We start from the raw sequence: 26748 nt of genomic DNA, 5'->3' as shown, positions 1-26748 counted from the left end.
GCAGTGGGAAATTTACAGGCTGTTAAAGTAAAAAAAAAAAAAATCATTCAATAGCAAGATAAACAGCATACGATTACTTAAAAGAGTTTTTTTTAATTGTAATGAATATTAAAATATAAGATAAACAATCGTGATGACGTGCAAGTACTCACACATACACAAAAAGACAATACATACACAAACGCACGTGAAACTGTTCATTGCATTAATTTATGTACTATTTCGTTACGCGTATTGTCATATTTATTTGTCTGTAGTAATTCAACTGACTTAAATTCATAACGCTGCTCTCCTGCATGACATCTGAATACCTGCTTAATATATGTGTTTGACATAAGTCTGTTACGTTCGTAAAAAGTTTGATTGATCACCGATTGATTTCCGTGTCGAATAATTATGTACTGTTAGGTAATATCGTTAAATTCAGAGCAATAACGGATGTATTTTATATTTCGCCAACTACTTTAATGGTGTAAGTGCAAACATATGAACGGGATACAAACCGTCCGGGAAACCAGTTTGTAAATCACTTTTTATTAAAGAAAGATTCGCTTCCTCGAATATATTTAACATTGATCTGTAAGGGCGTGTCACCGAAGAATCGTCTTCGTCATATTCGACTTCGTCTGACGGAGATATGTTCTCTTTTACAACAATGACGCCGCGTCTTGCTAGATTGTTGCTACACCGCTCCAAAAAGTTTATTAAATCGTAATCGCTCAAATGCCCTAATACCCACTGGCACCAGACGACGTCATATTGTTTTTGTGGCTTAAAATGATGGAGACCGATTTGGTAGAGTGTACCTAATTTAGTATTGTATTCACCGATCAATTGTTTCGCGGTGTTAATGAACTTTTCGTCTTGTTCCACTAAATCGACCTTCAGGAAATAAGGCATTAAAAGATTTCTGCTCACTCTTCCGATACCGGCTCCGCAATCCAAGGCCAGTTTTCTGTTCGGTGGATTGACTAGAGATAGTATGTGGTTTAAAAATACTTTAGAACCGTCGATGTCAATGCCCGAAATATAGCCGTAGCCTCCGAGTACTCCGTCTATTGTTGCCGGTACATTAGCCCAGTATTTCGCGGCTTTCTTATAAAATTTACTATCGTCATTGTATAAATTAGATTGCATAATGACGTAGCTCTACGCTTAATATTTGACACTGAGGTTTTTTTCTATGTCAGTGTAATATTTGCGACCAGTAGGTATCACTATCTAAAGTAACCTACATTTTAAATTATTTTAATGCAGTTTCGTATTACAGTCTCGAATGATATCAGATATTTTTGAATTCCTCATACCAGATAGAGGTTTAAACAATTTTTAATTTGTTACTGACAAGATTCGAAAAAAAAAAAAGAATAATGTAGGGCTCCTACGAAACCTGATAAACCTGTCAATGAAGAAGAGGCTGTTTTAGTTAGTTAGTTAGTTAGTTACGTGCATGTGTATTTATTTTTTTACATGATAAATATAAAATTTTCTTTCTTTTAAATTTTAACTGGCAACTGACGGGTATAGGGTCAACGAGATGATGAGTGACCACCGCCCGTAAACATTGCCACTATAAGTAATATCCATGGCAAATGGTATCTGAGATGGTTTCTTTGTACCTGTGCTAACATTGGATCATTTACCCTAATGTTACACAGCAATACGTTACACTTACTGGTGCACTGAAATATGATATTGATATCTTATCTATGTGTAATACAATAAAACAGTTAGTACCTTTTTCTCCTGTGTTTGTTTTTTTCGACTTTCTTTTGTTTGCGGAAAAAAATGGAACACATTAATGTCCGAAACGTGTAAATTCATATCATACGTTGTAAATTTTTTAATAATGATCATTGCCTGTATATAATATGTATCTGTTTGGTATTATTAGACTTCGAAACTTTTATCTTGTAGTTTTGTTATAGAAGAGGACGTATATTTGGTTATACGTAGGTAGTATACCTTATACTAAGTTAAAGCTCGTCATCAGACGTTACTTCAACTTCAATACCATTCAACCAATCACCATGAAAATTGATATATTTACATTTGAGCACGGAGAATAGTTTGACGTAAGTCGCTTAAGATTATTGTCAATAAAAAAGAAAAATTGGAACGCATGCCGGACATTAGCAGCCTTTTATAAATACAATAATTTATTTATGACCTCAGGGCTCAGATGGTTCAGTAAGCTGAGATAGCCAGTGGTTAGAACATGTAAATCTTGACGGTTTCGGGTTCAAACCCAGGTAGGCAACCACTGAAGTTTTCGTTGAAAATCTGCCAATTGTGCATTTAGCATTGGAACCAAATTAAAGGATAATTATTTCATTGATCTCATTTAAATTGTTCTATTGTTACAGGCACTTATAACAGCGGTTAACGAGACGAGCGAAGAAGACATACGCGATGCTCTGAAGACGCAGACGGAGAACCAGTTGGCTTTGGTGCCAAGGGGACCGACTCTCGTAAAGGACACCGTTGCCTTCAATACGACCATCACTACTGATGATACGGTAAACAAGTCTATCTATACTAATATTATAACGAGGTTATTTGTTTGTTTGTATGCCGGGGGAATCTAGAACTCTATCCAATTCAATATTTTTTTCACTGGCACTAAGCTACATTATTCTTGAGGGTATAGGGTATAAATTATATAATTTTCTTTATTAATAAATCGCATCCGTGTGAAGTCGAGGCGAGTAGCTCTTTTAAAATGAAAAGAATTGTTGTACATATGCCACTTTTGACCAAACACTTTCATCCACCACGCGGTTCTGTATTATTTTGTATCGACTGGACTATCCAATCAATTCAATAGAAGTTTAAATTAAAATTGTCATACTCAAAAATCTTTATTCACTATAGAAGCATTAATAATAAATGATTGTCAAGAAAAAAAAAACTACCACGGGTTCGGAAAGCAACACTTCATACCTGAAAAAAAACGGCGAAAGAAACGGACACATTTCCCAAAGAGTTATTATACCTTCGTAGTCAGGTACCATTCGCAACTATCTTCTGTTTTTGTTTGTTGTATGTGTTAAAATACGAATAAGCAAATACAGCAAGCATTATAAGATATTAGTCGAGCAAGCGTATAAGTGTTTCGTACTTATATACGCAATTTATTATAATTTGGATATATTTAAAACAGATTATATAATATTTGTTTTAAATGCGGAAGTTTTATTTATTTAAAAATTAACTAATTATTTGTAGTATTGTAATATACATTAGATGCAAAAAAATATGTCAAATCATTTATTTGATTAACAGTAGTCTTGAAAGTAGAGCATCGGTTCAAAATTTTGTGATCGGTTTCTGTATTATCATAACGGGACAACGGAATATATGACTATTGTTTTATAAAGTAATTTGGTTTAGTTAACTCAAATTAAAGTTACATTCATTTATATTTATTTAAAATACAAAGTATGATATTTTTATATAATAAAAATGAATGTTTGTATTTTTGTCTGTTTGTACTTTATGCGTTGTTAATCAACTATTGTAATGACATTATTGTGAGTAATTCTGCATGCATACCCGAAAGTTCATGGAAGATGGATAACTTTTGTTTTGCTTAGTATGTTTCTACATGGATTTTATCGTTCTATGTAGACCCTTATTCCCGTTGCGTGAAGCCAGAACGGGTAGCTAGTTCATATTTAAAGTTCAATAGATTTTCAAGATTATTCTAGTAAAATTTATTTGAGAAAAAATTAAGATCGAATTCGAACAAGAATTATGGGTTTTAATCTTTTATTAATTGAAATCTCAATAAAGACACTATTACGATGTATTATTCTTAATTTAAAATATGCAACGTGATTAGGAGGAGCTACGAGCGTTACGTCCAGATGGAACGATTGTGACGGAGACGAAGCATACGAAAGAACAAGAAAGACTCTGTGACGAGGAACTTGGGAAAGACGAGGTACGTTTATTGAAATGTTGCCGTTACATACACAACTCTATGTTAACACGTGTTACGTGTTTAATGTAATAATATTATATAATTATGTATTTACCAATAGTTTTTTGATATTAGACTGTTTGAAATGTATTTTATTTTTATTTTTTAGGCAAAATCATTAGCAAGCAACGAGAGCCTTGCGGAAGAAACTGGTGGCACGGAGCGACGTAAGCGCGTTGATTTAGAGCAGTCCACAGACCACATGGCGGGTGGGCTGCGAGTGGCGACACAAGTGCACTCGCGGACGCGCACCGAAGAAGGTATGATGGTAGATGACTTAATAAAATATCTTATATAATAATTATTTATACTATATTTACATAAGATTTTTTTTTTCGTTACTTATTACTAAGTTGTAAAGGCAACTTCGCTCTAGTAAATCTTGCAGTGAATTTGATTAAAAATGTAATGTACATTATCTTTATTTTATGAGGTCAATATAATTCTAGTATAACGTAAGTGTAAAACTAAATTATTGATGTTGTTTTTTATGATTTCGTTGCTTATGCTGTTTTTATCAACTATTTTTTTTTTATTTTATATCACGTTAGTATACGAACGCTGTTACCATAATTTTGTTTAACAATTTGGTACATGTTAAAATTTTAAATTTAGTATGTTGCAAATACGTCGCAAATGTGTTTTGATTTCATTTGATTTCAATTAAAAACTAGCATTTATTTTAATAATATTAACAAGTTATTTTTATGAAATTCAGAATTTGATTAATTATGTATATTAATAATATAATTTATTTTTAAAAATAATATTTCTTATTTTTGTTTCAGTTGAGAAGGAAGGACAACCAAATATGGATGACGATTGGGAAAGTTTATCTGTAAGAATGCGTCGTCAACGCCGTCTGCGCCATAGTGGTGAGTAGTGAAACTATTGATATATGAGTACAACTGTTCGACGATAGGTGGCGTTACCATAATTACACATTTATGTTAGTTTATAATTTTAACACTAGATGGCGTTGTAATTTTTCTTTTAAACTAGTATTTGTATTTGTTATTATTTGTTTTTAATTATATCACTAGGAAATATATATTATTTTTTTATATTTGGAGTCAAATATTTGCAACTTATTAATAATATTAATTGTACTTTTTACGATGAATTAAAGGTGATAGTTAAAACAAATATATAATTCCAATAAGAATTTGTTTTACGAGTCGATTTGGGAAATTGTCGATTTTTTAATAGTAAATTTAAAACCCATGGATGTGCTGATGCAAACTATTTAAGTAATACAAGCGTCCAGGTTTCAGACTTCCATTTTCACACAATGTTACTTTAACCGAATACGAGACGAAATATTATTATAACTATTTAGCTTTTGATATAGGTAGAATAAAAGATTTTTATTCAAATTTTTAAATGCGACCACGGTCGTTATTTAGTTTGCTTTAATTTAAAATTTAGAAATATTATTTATAATAAATAAATATAATTCAGTTAAGTTACTTTTAATTTTAGAGGAAAAAACCTTATGTAGGCTATAGGATAGACTATAGAAATTATCCTAGTCATTATAATCATGACTTTGAAAGAATGATACTGGAATCAAGTACATGCAAGACATTTATTTGGTCCCAAGAATGTGTGCCAATTCATCTGCTAACCTTATCCCTCTTATAATCCCATGTTACAGCAAATCTCCACCGGAAAGATTTAAAAAAAGTCACGTATGTATGTGACTAATTACGTAGGTACTCCGACATTGACACCATTATCTGTGCATAATTTAAATAGAATTAAATAATTATACGACATTCCTGAACATATACAGTTGTCGGTATTTTGCATGGCTATCCGTCATTGTGACCGTTTTCAAACGTTTTACCTCGAACATCTTGGTTTGCCGGTATAAATACTCAAATCACCTAAGCTATATATATATATATCTTGTATTTTTTTTAGTTAAAGATTTTATATTATTTTGAAGTTACTTGGATATTCTTCATTTTATATATAATAAAATTAGATAATAATTTATTTATCAAAGTAAAAGAGACAAAATTGCTTTGCAAAAACGAGCTTATGTCGTACTGTACTCTATCGGATATATAATATTAATAAACAACGAATAATAAACCACGTTATCTTGACCCAAACCAAGATCCAAGCCTGGTGCTATAGAAACTGCCCCTAACCTACTTTAAATAACCACTACCAACGAGGCACTTAAACATTCTTTATAAACGCTAACTAGCTGCTTCTAATATAATTGGAATTGTTATGACTCTTATATAAGAAATAATTATAATACCGGAAGATATCAATACAAACGCCTTTAGCATCTAAAATACCCAGACGATTCTGAATTAGATAAAACTCATAATTTTAATGGTTAATTATAATTTTTATAACTTGTAATATTTCATTATAATAATATCGTTTTGGCATATCATAGATAACCAAATTAAATATTATACAAATTATAGTTAGACAGGTATTCGATATCTACCCACTGGCATGTTCTAGCACCATTTAAGGTAGGCCGCTGTCGCGAATTGTTACGCATACATTAGAATAATACGCATTACTTTGTCATGACTGCTATGGTTTATTATTAGATGACAAATATAGACACGATTAGTGTTATATATATTATATATCGATTGCCGTTTTTACGACTAAACGAGAAGCTAGATTAGGTAATATATATTTGATATGTGTTAACGACTCTTTAATTTCCTGGGATAACATAATATCCCTAATTCTAAATGGATGTAACATTAATAGAATATAATTGTCTGTGACTGTTAACATGCTGTCGCTTAGACAAAGCTTATAAAAATAGTATATTAAGTATGTAAATATATTTATGACCTCCATGGTCGAGTAGTGTGTACACCGCTTTTCATGGGTACACCACACCGAGGTCCCGGTTTCGATTCCCTGCCGATTCGATGTAGAAAAAAGTTAATTAATTTTCTATGTTGTCTTGGGTCTGGGTGTTTGTGGTACCGTCGTTACTTCTGATTTTCCATGACTCTAGTGCTTTAGCTACTTACATTGGGATCAGAGTAATGTATGTGATGTTGTCCAATATTTATTTATTATATAATAAAAAGGTATTTTGTACGATATTGTTGATTTAGAGATATACTAGTTGTAGAATAGGTTTTTGTTTGATCGGGATTCTCGCCTATATTTTAATTATATTGTTTTACCATTTATATACAAAAAAATGTATTAAATAAAAAAAAAAGTAAACTAAAATTTTCAATTTTTAATTAAATTTTGAGAAATATTAACTTTAATAAAATATGATATCTAAGTTTCTACGGTAAAAATATCTGGTAATAAGTGATTATACAGAAAAGAAGGAACTCCTTATAATGTTTTAACAAATTCTGCTTGTTAACATATTTTAACCAGAACGAGTTAATTCATGTAAACTGTCAAGCTGTGAACGAAGGTATAAGTTTTATTTTAAGCATGGATTATACTGGAAGTGGCGCACACATAATCAGTTGGTTAATGTTATTTATTGTTTATTGGTCTAAAATATTATTAAAACTTTTAGATGAAAAATCAAAGTAGTAATTGTTATAGCAATTTTTAAATAGAATCTGTAATTAAAAAAAAATGCAACGTTTATCCGGAAAAGATCAAAACTCTACCAAATAGTAAGATCGTTATTCGGTAACTCAGAGTTATATAGACAATTTGGCATTGTGATTTAATACAAGAATTAATAACATTTATGTCATTTCTAGTATGATCTGAAATCTTTGAGTTTTTAACTTTTAACTGTGTAATTATTGAAATATGCGTGTATGTTCAAGTAATACGTATTATAGTCACAATGACTACTCGTCCAGGTAAAACGGCGGTACATACGACCTTGCTTCACAATAGATTTGTTCACTGTTAATGAGTAAATATGATTAATTGATCGCCTTCGGTTCATTGTTGATGGAACGTTCTGATGTAAGAAGCGAGATAACTCAATCGTTACATCGTTTAAATTTCGAAAGACAAGTGTATTAATTACATTTTGTTTATTTTTTTTGTTCATTATAAAAAAAATAAGAATTCTTTTTTTTTAAATTATTATTCGTTATAATTTGTTCTATAATTTTGGAGTGGTGTATGTTTTTTCTTCCGTTCAATGTTCAATGTCAATAACCCCTAAATCACACATATTATTTCATCCAACACATGAAAATTCCTCTCGATGGTGTCCTTCATCGAGGAAACAAAATGAAACAGACAGCTCGTTCTATGAACCCTCAATTGAAGACGATTATCGGCTGCCAGTCACACCAGAGCGAAAACGCCAAACAAAACACAGAATTTCATAAGAGCACCGATACGACAGTGGTTATAGGAGTTCGCCTCGTAACAATAATTCGGGTCGATCAAGGGATAGTCGTGAAGAAGCTGTCGTAGAGCCTCCACCTGATAATTACTTTTAATTCTATTACATAATGATATACATATATACGTATAGGGAGAAATAATTTTACACTAATAAACAGCTTCTCATCTATAATAATACAATTAAAGTATTTTAAAATAAGACTTGATATAAAATGTTTTGTTTAAGATACTATTAATACGAAAACGAACCAAAAACAAAAGTGCTTAGTAAAAATAGGCAGTTTTGTTTTCAAGCTTTAAGGTTTGTTAATCACAGAGCATTATAGCACTGTATAGCTCAACAATCGAAATATCTCTTTTGACTATTCTTTAAGTATAAGATGCGAATGATGTACATATAAATGTTTAATATACAAAGTCTGGAAATAGACGAAAAATAGTGTCAATGAAATTTTTATTTAATTTATTTAAGAATAATATTGACTGTCCGGAACTTTTATCAAGATTCTCCTTAAACGTCCCTCACATTAATTCCCGTAATACGAGACATTTCTTTCATATCTATACTTACTAATATATAAAGCGGAAGAGTTTGTTTGTTTGTTTGTTTAAACGCGCTAATCTCAGGAACTACTGGTCCGATTTGAAAAATTCTTTTTTTGTTGAATAGTCCATTTATAGAGGAAGGCTTTAGGCTATATAACATTACGCTGCGACCAATAGGAGCGCAGCGACAGTGAGAAATGTTGCGAAAACGGGGAAAATTATTCACATTTATGGACTTTCGATGCGTGCGCAGCATAAACGTTTTAAGTTACTCAAAAAATGTGTATAAAAGATATATTCCTCTTTTAATAATAAAAAAAAAGTCCGCCGCGCTCGCCACTCTCACCCGCGGGTGTAGTTCTGCGAAGTAACAATGCACATAACGACTTAAAAAAATTAACATTCTTAATAGTTACATTATTTATCAAAATTAGGTTTTGTTATCAGCTTATTTGCTCATTATTTTTTATCGTTTAAAATCGATTACATTTAAATCATAATCTGCTGTAGTTTTAACTTACGATATAAGATAAAATTTCTATGAACATTCCTTCGTACTTTGCAAGTAAACAATTCAAACGTTTCACAGTATAAATAAGGTATAAAAATTACATTACACACGTAAAAAAGTTCAAAATGGCGAGCGATACTTTCACCGATGCAGATTAATCATCACTGAGAAAAAAAATTATATAATAAACAAATAAGCAAATAGGTGAATATCGTTTAAAATGACTACACAAATAATTTAGTGGTTCAATATTTCAAGTAATTTCTATTACGTTCAAGCATATTCAACACGGTTGTACTATAATCACCTTATGAAATAATAACACCAAAGGAGAAACAATCTAAATTTCTTATTGTTCGGTTTGTTTATCTTATTACGTTTAAGTTAATATTATTTGTTTTCAACCGTCTTCAAAAAGGAGGAGGTTATCAATTCGTCTGTATTTTTTTTTTTTTATATGTTTGTTACCTCATAACTTTTCACTGGATTTTGATAATTTTTTTTTGTTTGAAAGGTAGTGCTTCCCGTGGGGCCCCATTTTAATTTTATCCTGTTACGATGATGGTATCCCTATGAAAACGATATAAGTCTTAAATGTGCATTATGTATGTGCGCGATAAATAGGTGAATAACTCAAAATTGTGCCAACCAATTTTAATGATTCTTTTTTTATTATAAAGGATATACTTCAAGGGTACTATGGTGAAAGTTTGGTAAGGTTCTGAGCATAGGATCCTTGACAAAGTAACGGTACGGAAGGGAACGGAACAATTCTAAGGAGCACGTTAGCGATACTCGGCCGAATCTTTTAGAAACAAAAAATTTGACAAAAAAAAAACCGACTTCAAAAGAGAAAAAAAGTAATATGCTCTAAAAAGTAAAAAATAATTGCTTATTATTCTACAACTTAATAATCAAGTAACTTATTCTACTTACCAATATGTAGGTACATTCTGTGTTTCCACGCAAGGAAATAAGTATGTACCTACCCAATTTAAATCTAACTTAACACAAACCTATGAATAACAAACAATGATCACAATATTTTTTAGATTTATACTATGTAAAATGAAATTAAAAATATTTAGACTATTTAAATGTCAGCAAAGTTATTACGATAATATATTATAGTTAAAATTATTGTTATTTTTGGAGGCGGTGTCAGCCAAGGTAGGTTTGTAAATATATGATATACTCCAAATTTGTAAATCTGGTCTATCGATAAATACACTTCTTCTTGATGTTTTTTTAAACCCTATACGTACATAGTGGTCCTATGTAATGACAGAAAATTGGAATCAAAATTGAGTGTTTAAGCAAACATGTCTACCGTCAGGTATTACAATTCATGAACTTTTCTCCTAATCCAAGACAAATAAAAGTCATTCAGATTTACTATTACATTTCCTGTTGAACGTTTTGTTTGTTTTGGCAGAGTATGAATTTTGTTTGTGATTTATTTATTTACAATTGACTTTTTCTTTTGTCTTACATCCAGATGCCGATACACCTGCATCGAATTGTTAACAAAAAAAATATTCGCAATCGTACACTATTGTACAATATTTCTTTTATGTTTAAGAAAAGGGTTGTCATAATTGACCGTATAACAATAAGCAATAAAAACACAGATGTTGGTAATTTATTTAGACAAACTTTACCGGTAATTTTAAGAGGAACTAGAGCAGACATTGTAAGGTCTTGCCTTAAAAGTTCACCGTTATGGAAATTTGTCCATACCTTAAAACTATCTACGAATATGAGAGCACATTTGGGAGGAGGAAGTACAAATTTTCCTTCAAAGTTACTTTTAATAGGAGATGGAAAAGTACCTCATTCTGAAAATATAATTGAAATTGATCGCGATTTAGGAGAAAAAGTGACTAGCATAGAGGATTTAATATCAAAAGTTTACCCTAATATCGTCGAAATAGAAAATAAAGATTACCAATGGATGTGTCAAAGGGCAATATTGGCGGCGAGAAATAGTACCGTTGACGAAATTAACGACCTAATTTTAACCAAACTTCCAGGCGATATAACTACCTACACATCTATTGATAATGTAATGGATCAAGAAGATGCTGTCCATTACCCACAAGAGTTTCTCAATTCTTTAAACCCGAGCGGCCTTCCACCACATTCCCTGAAGTTAAAAATAGGTGCTGCGATAATTTTACTCAGAAATCTTAAACCACCAAATTTATGTAACGGGACCCGCCTTCAAGTAAAATTCCTTCGCAATAACGTGATCGTTGCAACAGTTTTGACTGGTCCGGCAGTTGGTCAAACAGTGCTTATACCTCGCATCCCAATGATTCCAAATGATTTACCTTTTAATTTTAAAAGAATTCAATTTCCCATTAAGTTATCTTTTGCCGTAACCATTAATAAATCACAGGGCCAAACATTTAAACACGTAGGAATCGATTTACGTCAAGACTGCTTTTCACACGGCCAAATATATGTCGCGTTGTCAAGATCGGGTTGCGGGCAAAATCAGTATGTTCTTCTACCACAAGAAAATAAAACTAAAAATATAATCTACGCTGAAGTACTGTAAAACATATTATTAAATCTTATTGTCGATTATAATAACAAAAACCAACGTGAGCAATCAAACGATAATCATGATAGTGTTTCCGACAACTACGCGAACGAAGTCGCGGGCACAGCTAGTCAGATTATATAGAACGCAATTAGGAAAAAAATCCATCATATCGAGGTTAACATTGTTATACATCACCATTAGTAATCAAGTAAAAGATTTAAAAGGGCGACTATCGTGACATAATTATGTCAATTATCAATAATCGCCCTCAGTTCAATCGAAAAACATAGAATTTTATACGTGCTCATTTCTAATTTTATGATATATCTGATATCTTATTGGTTTTATTAACTATTATTTATTATATAATAGTTAAAAAAAGTTATTATAAATCAGTTTTCTAATCATTGATTATGTTTAATTTATTATTATTAAATTATTATTATTATATTTTTAATACATATTGTGCAATTTGATAGGGGATAGTGAGACTTCCTGTAAAAAGTACAACATTTGCCAAGAATTCATTTTGAAATGTTTTTTTTATTTTTATGTTATATTGTATCTACTGTTGGTTGTCCCATTGAAAATAAAATAAAGCAATGTAACATCATTCTGTGTGTGATTGTTGAGTTATATCGCACAAAAACATGAAGTTACCGCTTATCACTTCAATAGTCTAAATTAAAAGTCGGTAAAATAGAGAGACACGTCTATTTATATAATAATATTATAAACTAAAATCTTCTCCAAAATGCGCGCCATCTTCTCGTATAAGTTTTATGTAAGTTGGTTGTTTAATTGTTTCAGTTACGTATTACAAAAAAAAAGTCTCATTTATTAGTAATTATTATTAATTAAAATTAATTATAATATGGGAAACAAGATAATTTATAAAGGTAATGCTTTAAACAATAATAACTGAGTCCTTTATTTTAAAGTTTGTCCATTTTCTGACAGCATATCTTGATTATTATAAAAAAATATTTTAAAAGATCACTATCTAGTGGACGTTTAGCCTAGAACTGGTCAAATTGGGCCGCGTCCATCAAGCACCATATATGGTCAATCGTTGGGCCTACGCCGAGGTCTGAGGTCACTTTGGCATGCTCAATTAGAAAACTTTGTGGCAGAATGTACCTGTGTCTAGTGTTTAATGTGCGCTTTTAAAAAACTTAAACAGTTTTAATTTTACCATTTTCCTTTAACTTCAAAGACTGTTCTTAATTTTAAAAATGTGTTTTTTTTAGTGCTGCGTACTAATGTTGCCATGATAAAAAGCATGTGTATTTGTTAATTAAAAACTTGCAATACTGTATCATATCTTTGCTATAAATGTATTTGGTTTTAAGTTAAAATTAGATAGCGACGCGATTTTTAACCGAATGTTGTGGGTTTAAATCCGGGCTGGTATTTGGTTGATTATAGAGGCCTGTGCCCGTCTAGGTAGGTACCACCCACTCATCAGATATTCTAAATTTCTTACAGTGTCAATGTCTATGAGCGGTGACCACTTACCATAAAAAATCTCTTCTGAATTTTCACATGCTTCATTTATTTTTTAATTTATCTCGTACTTGGCGGTAAGAGTAAACACTAATAAGAAAACAATGTTTTCTTATGTATATATATATATCTTGTGACAACATATAACACTATAGAAAAATAAAATATTTAAAAAAATGAAATGAAACAAGAATTATATATATTAATTAAAATGAACTTTATAAACGTGTTTATGTTATAAATTCGTATTTATTTCACTTGCATTCACTTTGCCATATATACAACTAATTGTACTCGGACATAACTGACATAGATTAAATTAATTAACAAATTCATCAAAACGATTAACATTCAACGGATTTACGTTAGATATGTTGAGACGCAATCCAAAATTTGAAACCAGTTTATTTACTAACAACGGAAGCAAGAATCATTTAATATACGATATTCATACTAAAACCGATTTAAATTATCCTTTACGTAATTGATTAATCTCCGAAGATGCATGTCAAATGCTAAATGTAATAACCGTAACTTGTTCGTCTCGATAACGAATCGTTGCGGAATACGGGATACTATTATTGTTGCAGGTTTTTAAAACCACATTTTACGAAACTTCGTCAATAATTATACAATTGCAATATTTGTAAATATAGTTACAGACAAGATGGTTCAGTAGTCAGAATACGTGAGTACGAGTTGAAATCGGGAATCTCGATGAAGGAAAATATCGTGAGGAAACTTAAATGTATCGGATGGAAATTTGCCACATGTGACCAACCTATATAGGTGGAATTAGTGCCAAACCTCTTCAAAAAGCAAGAAGGATATATCCTAGTTGTGAAATTTGCCGTTTTTTTATATTTTTATTTGAGCTTTATAAATTAAAACCTATATTTAAGTAGTCAGAAATACACTATATAAATCATAAAAAAATATTTACAAAAGTATATAATTTGAGCGCGTAATATCCCTAGGCAGAATGACCTACAAATTAAAATGCAATGTATGATTTACCGCACTACTGTCTCGTGGCGGTTAAGTAAAATGTCTCGGTTGTTTGCATCTCGCATTGACCTTCAGTAGTTTGGCAAACTTATTGACTTATGATTACGCCATAGCATGTGCGATGAGGCGAGGTGCGGCTCAATCACTCCACCGTGAAACACGACGCGCGCATGTCGCTTTCGTTTTTTACTAAAGCGCTATCTTTTTTCAGAACAGGAAAAAGAATACGCGAAACGACCCCTGAATATTGACATAGAGGAAGAGACTCGGAAGAAAGAAACATCTAAGTGGCTTGAGAGTCATTTCGGCAGCGAATCCCGCTCCTCCCATGACTCAATTGCCGAAGAAATAGAAGAGCCACCTGTACCCGGTTACTATGTGAAAACGAAACCGGACGACGAAGGCTACTACGGTAAAACATCATCATCCGTTCCACCGGCACCTGTGTATGGAGATCGAGTACTTCGCAAAACAAAATCGTCAACACCATCTGATGAACGACCAGTCGCAACAGTAAATAGAACAGGAGGATATTTCAAAGGTGTAGCAGATTGGTCTCAGCGGCGTGCCAGTAAGCCGAGAATGCCGGAGCCACGTAGTTCATCTCCATCGCCGCCGGTCGTGCGGTCTCCATATGCTAGTAATGATCGCTTGAATGATTCCTCGCCGAGACATGTATATAGTAAGCGTGATTCGCCACAAGGGAGAACGTCGCCTCTCATCAGGCGTCATCCACCTTCACGCGATGACTCTACTTACGTTTCGTCGTCGACTATGCACAGTCCGCCTCGTGGATCACCTTTTCGACCATTAGAAACAGACCGCTCGTTCCGTGAGCCTTCAATTGAAGACGATTATCGGCCACCAGTTGCACCAGAGCGAAAGCGTCAAACAAAACACAGAATTTCAGAAGAGCACCGATATGACAGTGGTTATAGGAGTTCGTCTCGTAATGATAATTCGGGTCGATCAAGGGATAGTCGCGAAGAAGCTGCCGCAGAGCCTCCTCCTGATTATTCACCCCCACGAGACCGTAGAGGTAGCTCTGATAGAGACAGGACACCACCGCGCCGACGTGACCGGGACGAACGTAAACAAAATCAAAAGACTCGTTTCGCAGATAATGGACGACGTCCTTCACCAGCACGGAAATCGGTCGGCTCGGCTATCGGTAACTCGATTAGGAAACTCGTTAGGAAGATTCGCTCAGCGTCCGCAGAGCGACGGTCCCGGTGGCGCAATTCACGCACGCCGTCGCCTGAACATTCTTCGCGCACGTATAAACAGTACGGCGGCGAACTGGCGCCTCCTAACGGCCCCCCGCACCGGTACTACCTCGGAGAGGACCCTTTCGCGCCCAGCATCTACGGCCGCGAACACAAGTACGAGGGCAGTCCGAGACGAGCCGCAGCTGTTGACAGCCGTGACCACCGTGAAAGGTGAGACAATTTTAATTACAAATTACAATATACAAAAAAATTACGTATAAAGAAGTTACATACCAATTAATTTTATAGAATTATTAATATATACTTCACAAAGCAGTGTTAACAAGCATTAGATTTTTATTAACAATGCCCACTTGTTTATTATCTCAACCTTAAATAGAATCTTGTCCTACAAAGATCCATGCCACCTCCTACACTGATATGAAACCATGCATAATATTTAATTATTGCTTCTTGTTTTGAAATTATCATAAAGTTATGGGCCGAAAAATTTCGTAATTATTTACGTTAAAAAATAATTTACTATGTTTTTAATAAGCTAGTCATAACTACAAAGCAACGGAAGAAATCATTGTCGCTAAAAATAATCAAATCAATACACTATAATTTTTTATATTCTTACCTGTTGTTAAATACTTTTTTTCCATGTTCTTGAACAAACTGTAACCGTGTTAAAAAAAAAACTAAAATTATTTGAAATTTAAATATTCGAAATACAATTGTTAATTTATCTATTAAATTAATTAATCACACACATTAAAAAAAAAAAAAGATTGCACGATATGTTTTATATTGTATTTAAAATTGTTTCGTATCAATTATTATTTTAATTAAATTATATCTAAGTAATTAATAGTGGCAGTAATATTTCAAATCTTTATACTTTTAAACAAATGATCTAATAAAAAAAATAACAATTATTTTTAAATCTTAAATACGTTCTATGGAATTTATTTATCGTGAGATACTGCAGGTTTCACGTTTATGAAAGTAATCGCTGATTTATAAATTATCACAATAAATTATGAATCTATAACTAGTTTCATACAAGGTTACAATATATATCAATGCAATATATCTTTAGTGTTGACAAGGAACTTGTACATAATAGAAAAGACTCAAGTGAATGTGAAATATATTAAACATAATACTTTTATAAACATTGAAAGATTTCTTAAGTATTTTTTGATTTTATTAGTATTAATATAAATACGAAAATTTATTGAAAATTGTTAAAATGCTAAAGTGACACAACGTGTCTGTCGGTATACGTATTCGCAGTAATCTCAAAAACTGCAGCGGGAAATTTCATCCTGTGCTCATAATAATGTACCTAGGATCATGAGGATCATGAGGAAGGTTTATAAATACGTTATATTTTGTGACGACCCACCCCATGCCTATCACAGGCTTTGTGCTTAACATAATGGGAAATAAATAGATAGATATATATATATAGTAAATTATGTTACACGCAGTATATTTACATCTTCTGACCATAAGTAAACGTAAGAAATCCAGAAGTGGTCGGTAGTTAAATAAAATATTTCTGAAAATTTTAAAAATAGTGCAGGCGGAAGATTGAACTATAAGCTGTGGTTTCGAGAATTTTTCCTTGTGGCTACATTCTTGCTATTGTAATGTATATTACAATTTATAATCACCACAACGACGTAGTTGATTAGAATTATAAATCACTGAGTTTTACTTTATGCTCGGTTTATAAAATTTATGAGATAAAACAATCATTCATTCCACTTAAAATTTGAATTAGAATATTGTTTTTATAAATAATAGATTTGATGAAATTACGTTCAGTTGCTTAAAACCTAATATAAAATTACGAAATTATAAAAACGAATAAAATTTCCAACCAATCAATGGCGAAAAAAATAAACGAAACTTTGGTTCACATATAACATACGATTTGCGTATAGCTCTGATATATTATCCACTACAAATAGTTCTTAATCAAATTTCATTCGAATACCATAAACATCGCTTTAAAATGTCTATTGAATAATAAAGACGACAAATTATATCATGTCAATTAAATTTCAAAGCTGTCTTTCCTTCTATGATTATACCCTGTACAAGATAGCTTGATCTTTTTGACAGATGTAAATTTTTCTGATCGACATAACTTTGCAATGACGAACATATTATTTTCTTAATATAATGATTTTAAAATATGTAAAAATATTTAAAAAAATAGATATTATACAAAAGTTCTTATAGATTCAAGCGTTATCCGAAAATTTTAAGACTTTTTCTATTATATATTATTGCTTCAAAGTAACATTTAAATAGAAATACTGAAAATAATAGACGCTTGTACAATGTTACATCGGTCGGACGGTAGGGACGCGAGTAACAGGCAGTAACTGCTACAAATATCGATTACAAAATTCCTTATTAAAGATCATTGTTAAGTTATTGTTACGTACGCTTTACGTTTTTTGGTTGGGGTCTCTTTAGCTGGTATAACTCTTTTAGAACAAAAAGAAAAAAAAAATAATTGAATTCTAAGTTGAATTAAGCACTCCATCGTTCCATCGACTGTTATATATGTTATATTTTCTGTTTCTCATCACTAGCCCGTCTGTCAAAAAGATCAAGCTAAGTTGAACAGGGTATTATAAAATACTAAGATTGTAACTAAAAGTGTGAACAAAATTTCACTAAAACTGATACAAAGTCCAGTTACAAAACCGCACATACAAGCAGGTTAAATTAAATAAAACCATGTCTATATATACGTAATGCGTACCTTTGTTATATTTCACTATGAAATTATACGCATTCCTACTTAGTATAACCGTAGCGGAAATACCGGAAAACTATGATTTTGTTATGGAATATGTAAATATGTAACAAAACATAATTTGCACACTTTCAAAAGTTGCTCATTTTGAAACTGCTGACCAACTTGCATACTAATTAATCTGTTTTTATCCATATCCTAAAATCGTTTAAGGAAATTGAAATTTAACTGGATCTTCGGACCATTATAGAGAGAAAGCTAGTGACCGTATTTTATTTATATAACAAAGTTTATAATATAATAGTATTTACCAAATTACAAATATAAGTATACTTTATTTAAGCTGGATTTTACAAGGACCTTTCGGATGAATTCGTACGATGACCTACCGCTTCTGAACGTAGATTCTAACGAGAAGAATTGTCATTTAATAAAGAAGTTACTCTCTGTATATATAATAAATTATCCTGCATGAAAATTCACGAAAAGTAACTTCACGTTTCTTTATCATTATAAAATATAGTGAACCGATTTGTATACCTCCTCCCTGCTTTATTCAAATTCAAATATTCTAGCTAAAGGTAGCCCGGAATAAATTGCATTTCTTGAATGTACTTTTGTAATCTCTGTATGTGTATACATTTAATCATATTTCAATTTCTATATAATTGACTTCTCTATTAATAAACTTTTAGTGTGTTTTGTATTTATTTATAGTTGAAAATTTATTTATTGGTTTCTCGTTTCAAGTCCGTATTTATAGCCAATTAAATGGTATTCGAAAAATGAAAAACATTACCTTTTAAATCAATCAAATCATTGTTTTACCTCCGTCAAGTAGAGGCGATATTTTCCGGCATACATATCTTGCCATTTAATTCTGCAGTTGTCCATGGGTTTACCAATTATGGATAAACGCGGTTTCTCGACAAAACAGCCCTTATTTAGCCTACAAACGTTGAGTCAGTCGTATTTGTCTGGTGAAACAGTCAGTTAACACGAACTATTGGTCGGTAATGAAGGAATGACTCATTACGACAGAAACAAGTGTTTTAGATGGCGCTTGATGTAAATTAGTTTTTAACAAGAATCGTGTAAATTATAGTTTCCTAGTTGTTTCATAATGTGTCACGTTTGAAGTCTTACAAAAAATGTCACTAAAAATCTATCGGTTGCATTTGTGACTGAATTCTTAATATTCGAGTCTAATGACCGTCTTTTTTTCCGCTTATGTATACATGTCATGATATGTATCTTCAGTTAGTTTGAGTAACAAGCTGATTTGCCGGCATTTTATCACACGTAAACAAAGCCCGGCCGTTAGTCGTGTGGGTAGAGAATCTCCATTGAAACCAATTACGTTTTAAAACACAAGATTACATGTTTTTATGATACAAGAGACAACAATGAATGTGCGTGGGTCGTCTTGTCTTTTGATCACGATATTCAAATAAAATCTTAATGAACGATTGTTTTATGACATTACAGGGGCCAGTACTCGAGCACTCTTGGCCGCTTCAGTCACTCCACGAGCAGGTTGAACCCTAACGGTGTAGCTGAGGAAGATTACACACGAAGCGCCCAAACATTACCGAGGAAATTACACGACCGTAAAGAGAAAACCAACGAGAAGCCAAGTTCCAGTAAGTACTGGCAACGGCTCACGTCCAACAAACGGTCTACTAGTGCCATTAATATACCGAATAACGTTTCATCGTCACCCGAAGGAAAAGTAAACGGATATACGACTGGTCCACCAAAACCGGCGCGGACCTACAAAGGTCTAAACAGAAGTAAGAGTTTTGCTATGGGAGCTCCCGAACAAGAGACCCATCCACGTTACGTCACAGGAATGAGCCGAAACTATTCTACGATGTATAAATCAAATCCCCACTTGAGCCGACTTGATGAAACACCGGAGCAGCTGAAGAGCCCAGGAATCGTGTCGATAATCAATCGCAGCCAGCGTGATCTAGCCGATGCGGTTTCTCGCGAAACCGAGCGTAGACGTGACGGATTATTTGGCGCGCGATACGGCAAGACGACACCGATAAGTAATGGCAACACGAACGGATTTAATAAATCGTATGATGAAACAGATAAGAAAAAGATATTTCTCAAAGGACTCCGCGAAAGAGCTCCTGAATTGTATCAAACGTTACACGCAGACGACGAATCCGACGGTAGTAGATTATCATCAAGATACGGCACCCCATCGCCTCATTACAAGGAACGGATATCGGAGGAACGAAAAATACCATTGTATAAAACTGAATCATTGAACAGGGAGACGAGTCCTTTCGTATCACGTTTAGAGACCAGAATAAAGTCGCCAGTAAATCGGCGGGAAAGTAACAGTAGTGACAATTTCTCAGAAACTTATCGATACACTACGCGTTCGGGTGATCCGGAACGGCCCAGCGTCACCGATACCGTCGAAACCGTTAGTAAAAAGATTATACCGTCCAGAGACGGCCGTTCGAAGGAGATTATCGAGTCTAGGGAAGTGAACTCGGTGACAAAGAGTCGGGGCTACAAGGAACCTCCCGCGGTCAAGTACTATGAGAACGGGGTACGCAACACGCACGGCTTCGAGTCAAGGAACGGAGCTGCGCCTCTTTACACTGAGCGGAGAAGAAGTAATTATAAGGTGACTGAAAAAGTTAGAGATTATTAATTAACGTGAACGATATAAATTTAATTTTGCCATATTCTTCATATAACATATTTGTGTCACATAGACTGAAATGTTAAATCGCATCACACTAGGTTAAGTTTGTCATTAACTGCATTCGTTAACATTTTATTGTTAATTTAATGTTAGTTGCTTCATGTAAAAAGTCATAGAGCTTTACTAATTTTATTTTATCTGAAATAAGTGATCTAATTCCGTCCAGAGGATAATAAAACGATTATTTTATACATTTATACCTTATTAAAGGTTTTAATGATTTGTGAGTTAAATCATAATTTTTATAACAATTTAAATCGATATAATTATTGAATAAGAATTTTAATAAATGTATTCATCAAATAAATATTGTGTTAATGAACACTAAAATATATGTTTGTTTTGTTTTAAATAAATATTGACTACATATATGTCTCGAGAGATTTCTGACTAGAGACGGTTCAGTTGCTTGACTAAAGGCTTTACACGTCTACCTAGGAACGTTAGTGTAAACATTACCATATTCCAAATGTGGGGTTGCAACCGTGACCGTTTTGGGCTACAGCCCCGGGGTTTTTACAAGAGATCAACAATTGAATTCAAAATAAAAAAAAAATTAAATTCCGACGAATAAATATATTTAATACAGTATATGTTATGTAGATGTAGTAAAATACTAGTTTAAATTCTTATACATCTTAATATATCTTCATATGTTTTTTTTTTAATAATTCAATTTGATCTACACCACCAACTAAGATGTTATGTCCCTTGTTCCTGTAGTTACACTGGCTCACACCTCGAACCGGAACACAACAATACCAAGTATTACTGCTTGGCGGCAGAATATCTGATGAGTGGGTGGTATCTATCCAGACGGGTTTCCACAAAGCCCTACCACCAAGTAAAAAAGGCTAATTTATAATTATAATAAAACGTAAAGTAACCTAATTGCGTGTCTGAAAAGAAAAAGGAAAATTGAAAACGATGTCTAGTGTAACAGTATTTAATTAACGTATTTATATATTGCAATAAATTTGTTCTTTGGATTCGCATATGTCATCAATAATAATAAGTTGCAGACTTTTTAAACCTTTAATTTTTGTCCCATTAACGTTCTACATCATACTTATGCCAATAAAACATATATAATTTAAGCAAGGAGTTATTTATTCAAGTGGTCTTAAAGTATACAATGATTATTACATTGAAAATGAATAAGTTAAATTGTAACGATAAATGATGCCATAGGAGTATCCGAAACACCTGAAACAACCTCCCCTCCCCCTAACGCGCGGGTGAATCCGAAGGCAGAAACTAGTTGGAAATAAATCCAATGAAAATCAATTATTATTTATTCCGTTCCGGATGCAAAATAGTTAACGATATATTATTTATTAATAAATTAACAATGAAAATCAAAATATGGAATGATTATAAACAAAAATTGTGGCCGTACGACACACCACTTGCGGCAATTATAGAATTTAAATGTTGGTTTATTTCTACTTAATAGTGCTATCATTAAAACACAGATGGCGTTACAACATAAAAATTATTGTTGCAGAATAATATACGCATTATTAGCCGCCTAAAAACTAAATTATGTCTAAATAGTGTACTGAACAATTGTATATAATATATTATCAGCAATTATCCCAACGATGACACGACTACCCTCACAACTGCTTATAAAAAGAGCAGGTAGACAGCCGGGCGCCCACTTAGATCCGGGCCTCCATCGCGTACAAATCGGTCGTATTTCTTTAGTAATAAATTTTAGTAATAGTAAGTATGTAGGTGTTCTCAAAATATTCTTTAAGGATAGTCCAAGCATAGCTCGCTTAGTAATTTACAGACTCACTGTTAGTGTCCACATTTTGGTACTGTATGTCATGACAGCATTCATTGACTGTAAAAGTTCGATTTAAATCATCGTGGTGAAGGCGGTGTAACTCAAAGAACCTGTACGACTTCACCTAGGTCAGATTTTCTCGACAACTTCGAGAGTTTCCTTTCAAAGTATTTCTCCGAAACCACCATCGACACCACTAATAAACCGCTTAACACCGGATCAAAGATTTTATGTTACTTGCGTCTTAATTTTCACTGGATTCACTCGTCCTTAAAATCGGAATACAGCAATCGAAATTATAATCTCTAATGTAATGATAATATACCTACATTGTACATACACAAAGATCTCAAAGATTATATATATTTAGCACAAAAAATTAAATCACAGAAGAACATGCGCTCATTATTGTCAAGGTTAAAACCTAGGTATAATAATTTTGCTGATATATGATTACTGAATAGACTTGACTGTACTTATTTAAAGTTAATTACATTAAAAAAAAATACGAATTAACTTTGATCTCGACAAATTATAATGAGAATGAAAAATCTTAAACGATGACAGTTCTAATAATATATCATTTAGATACTTGATTGTAAGACAATTATTCATAATTACAGATCATTACAGTAGATGTCGTACCATAAATAATGATTATCTATGGCGTATCATCAAATAACTAGTGACACACTCAGGTAAATACATTAATTACACTGTATTTTTAAAAAATGGGACATATTACAAATGCTATCCGACCAAACGGGTTTTGGTAATGTCATATGCTGGATTTTACTTATTAAAATCCATGCAATGGTCTTCCTGAACAAGGATCAGTTTTTGTGGGATTCTATGTGATAACAGCTCTGTGCTCCGTTCATGATCTGAAGTGCTCAATTCCGGTTAGAAAGAGCACTTTCTTTATTCTGTTAGAGGTGAACTTTTAACTTCTGGGGTATACATACAAAAATAAATGAACCTGTTTTTATTTTGCTTATTTTTATTGAATGGCATTTTTCTTGTAAACACAAATGAGCTGGAATATTATCAATTTTATAGTTGATTCATTATATATATTCAATTATATTATTGCTAACCTTTATACCCTATTCAAGTTAGCTTAGAAACAGAAAATATAACATATATAACAGTCGATGGAACGATAGAATGCGTAATTCAAATTAGAATTCAATTTTTTTAAGTTATTTTTCTAAAAAGAGTTATACCACCTAAAGAGACCCCAACCAAAAGGACCCCCGTTCGTAACAATAACTTAAAAATGATCTTTAATAAGGATTTTCGGATAACGCTTGAATCTTTAGGAACTTTTGTATTATATGTATTTTTTAAAATATTTTTACGATTTTTAAGATCATTAAATTAAGAAAATGATATGTTCGTCATTGCAAAGTTATGTCGATCAGAAAAATTTACATCTGTCAAAAAGATCAAGCTATCTCGTACAGGGTATACTTATGGTTTTTGGGTCGTATAGTTACGTTTGTATGTAATCATAATTATGTAATTGTAAAGAAACATCGGAGACTACGAGATCTGCAGTCGTATAAACTAGCTACAAGATCAACGGTATCAAGGGTTTACATATGACTATCCATATCCATGATAAAGACTACGTCATAATGTGCACTATTTTATTGAACCCTCTTATGTAATATAAGCTCTTGAAGTAATGAATACTACTAAATAATAAGAGCTAGTGTTCGCTCAGTGGACGAAATATTAATTATGCCATATTCATTATGGCAAAGTTGTGAATTTTTTTACGAGTATGTTTCAAACATATTTTTTTCTGATATAACTAACGTTTTTATAGATCAAATTAAAGTTCGTCATTAGTTAGTACAGGTACATACTGGACTGTGTTGTCATTGCCTGTAAGGTACAGAATAATGCAGTGGGTTAATTACTCGAAACGTAAATGCTAGTGTTGGGAGTTTTTTTCAGAAACGAACTGTTTCTTGATTATAGGACATATAACTTTAAAACGAACGAGACGACACTCGGCACCGGCGCGGCGGCCGTCGTTTTGGTACTGCTGCGCGAACCGGTTTCGATCACGTGTAACTGACTAAACACTATATTTTGATCGCCGTCAGGACTGCTATTGTATGAATATTAAACCAGTTATAAGAAACTACTTTGAATTTGAAGTAACGAATATGCTACAATTAATCTTATTCCTAAAGAAATACAATACAAATTTGGTTGTAGAAGAATAAACTAAATCGAAAAACCATTTTGTTGGTATTGCTGCGCGAACCGGTTTCGATCACGTGTAACTGACTAAGCACTTTATTTTGATCGCCGTAAGGACTACTATTATATGAATATTAAACCAGTTATAAGCAACTAGTTTGGATTTGAAGTAACGAATATGCTACAATGAATCTTATTTCTAAAGAAATACAATACAAATTTGGTTGTAGAAGAATCAATAAAAATTACGAAAGAAAAAAAAAGTTTTCGTAGGCTCCTTATAGGCTTATTATTTTTTATTAAAGATTTAGTATTGACTGCTTATTAATATTATTAATCTGGTAATCCTCAGTTGAAATTACAAATAATTTAAAAATATTTTTTAACTTTTTTTTTTAAAATGCAATTAAGCACGGAGCGTAACGGATAATTAATCCAAATAAATTATAAAGTCGACTATTTTCAAAATTATATAATATGACTCCAGCGTTGAATATACATTATTTCCGTAAAGTATCGTAAGTATAGTAAGTTCTCGAACCTATGAAAATAAACCGGTTTTTTTATAACAGTTTCAAAGAACTGTTTTGTAAAAAACTGGTTCGTTTCGTTTTACGTAAAATCAGGAATGACTCAGCACTAGTAAATGCACGGTGCACGGTGATCTGCGTGCAATTATTAGAAGTCGTAATCTTATCTGATTATTTAAGTAGTAATAAAAAAAAGGCCTTAGAGGCCTTTAGCCCAGCAGTGGGAAATTTACAGGCTGCTAATGCTAAAAAAAAAAAACTCATTCAATTATTTCATAATATTTTTTTTCCTGTATTTTTTACAGTGTCAATTGATTTGTTTATATATATGACCATGAACACTCCTTTCGTCATCGTAAGTAATGATCCTGAATCGAAACCAAGTACATCCGTTGCGTGATAGAATAATTGATTACTTTTATAAATTGATACAGATTGCAACTACAAGTAGAGAATTGTATTAAAAAAAAAGCGGCCAAGTGCGAGTCGGGCTCGCCCACGAAGGGTTCCGAAGCAGCAAGTAAAATAAACCTTATGTTTATGAAATTCAATTTTTTATTTTTAAATTTGAGTTGATTGAATATAAGGTAAACTGCGGTTTACGATTTATGACGTATTAAAAAACCTACTTACTAGATTTCGTTCAAACCAATTTTCTGTGGAAGTTCGCAAATAACAGTCAATTCATTTAGATGTTGACTATTTCATGCTAACGACTTTGATGAACATCCAAAAGACATTGTAACGCGAACAAAATTGTTATTGGTAAATATCATAAGATAATCATTAAAATACCGTTGCATTGTGGTCACTGACAATTGGTTGTCATTGCAACTGTATAAAATATAAACCATCCCTTACATGGTCAATGCGCCTTCAACCTTGGAAACTAAGATATTATGTCCCTTGTGCCTGATGTTTACACTATCTATATTGTTAACTACTTATATTGTTGCTTGGTGGTAGAATATTTGGTGACTGTGAGGTTCCTTTACAAATGAGCATGCAAACCACAACCTATCATTGGATGAAAGATA

At 32.4% G+C, this 26748-nt stretch overlaps 2 protein-coding genes across 5 annotated transcripts in view; one reads left to right on the top strand and one right to left on the bottom strand.

The window, feature by feature from the left end:
• The window catches only part of Chas (chascon), a 131269-nt gene extending 109770 nt beyond the window's left edge, over nucleotides 1–21499 (top strand). For all 4 annotated transcript variants that reach the window (XM_026636611.2, XM_026636609.2, XM_026636608.2 and 1 more), the window contains 6 exons: nucleotides 2367–2519; nucleotides 3845–3946; nucleotides 4095–4245; nucleotides 4774–4860; nucleotides 14657–15884; nucleotides 19927–21499. In XM_026636611.2, the coding sequence (XP_026492396.2) occupies nucleotides 2367–2519; nucleotides 3845–3946; nucleotides 4095–4245; nucleotides 4774–4860; nucleotides 14657–15884; nucleotides 19927–21115 (2910 nt within the window). In that variant the 3' untranslated portion in view covers nucleotides 21116–21499. The remainder of the gene's footprint in view (nucleotides 1–2366; nucleotides 2520–3844; nucleotides 3947–4094; nucleotides 4246–4773; nucleotides 4861–14656; nucleotides 15885–19926) is intronic.
• LOC113398029 (alpha N-terminal protein methyltransferase 1-like) lies at nucleotides 358–1137 on the bottom strand. Its single transcript, XM_026636589.2, has one exon. It carries the CDS (start codon nucleotides 1135–1137, stop codon nucleotides 460–462), a length of 678 nt encoding a protein of 225 aa, XP_026492374.2. The 3' UTR covers nucleotides 358–459.
• Nucleotides 21500–26748: the final 5249 nt, after the last annotated feature.

This window comes from Vanessa tameamea, chromosome 13 (assembly GCF_037043105.1).
Source record: "Vanessa tameamea isolate UH-Manoa-2023 chromosome 13, ilVanTame1 primary haplotype, whole genome shotgun sequence".
NCBI classification, from domain to species: domain Eukaryota; kingdom Metazoa; phylum Arthropoda; class Insecta; order Lepidoptera; family Nymphalidae; genus Vanessa; species Vanessa tameamea.
Note: the sequence above shows the minus strand (reverse complement) of the source record. Positions and strands in the feature narration are given on the sequence as shown.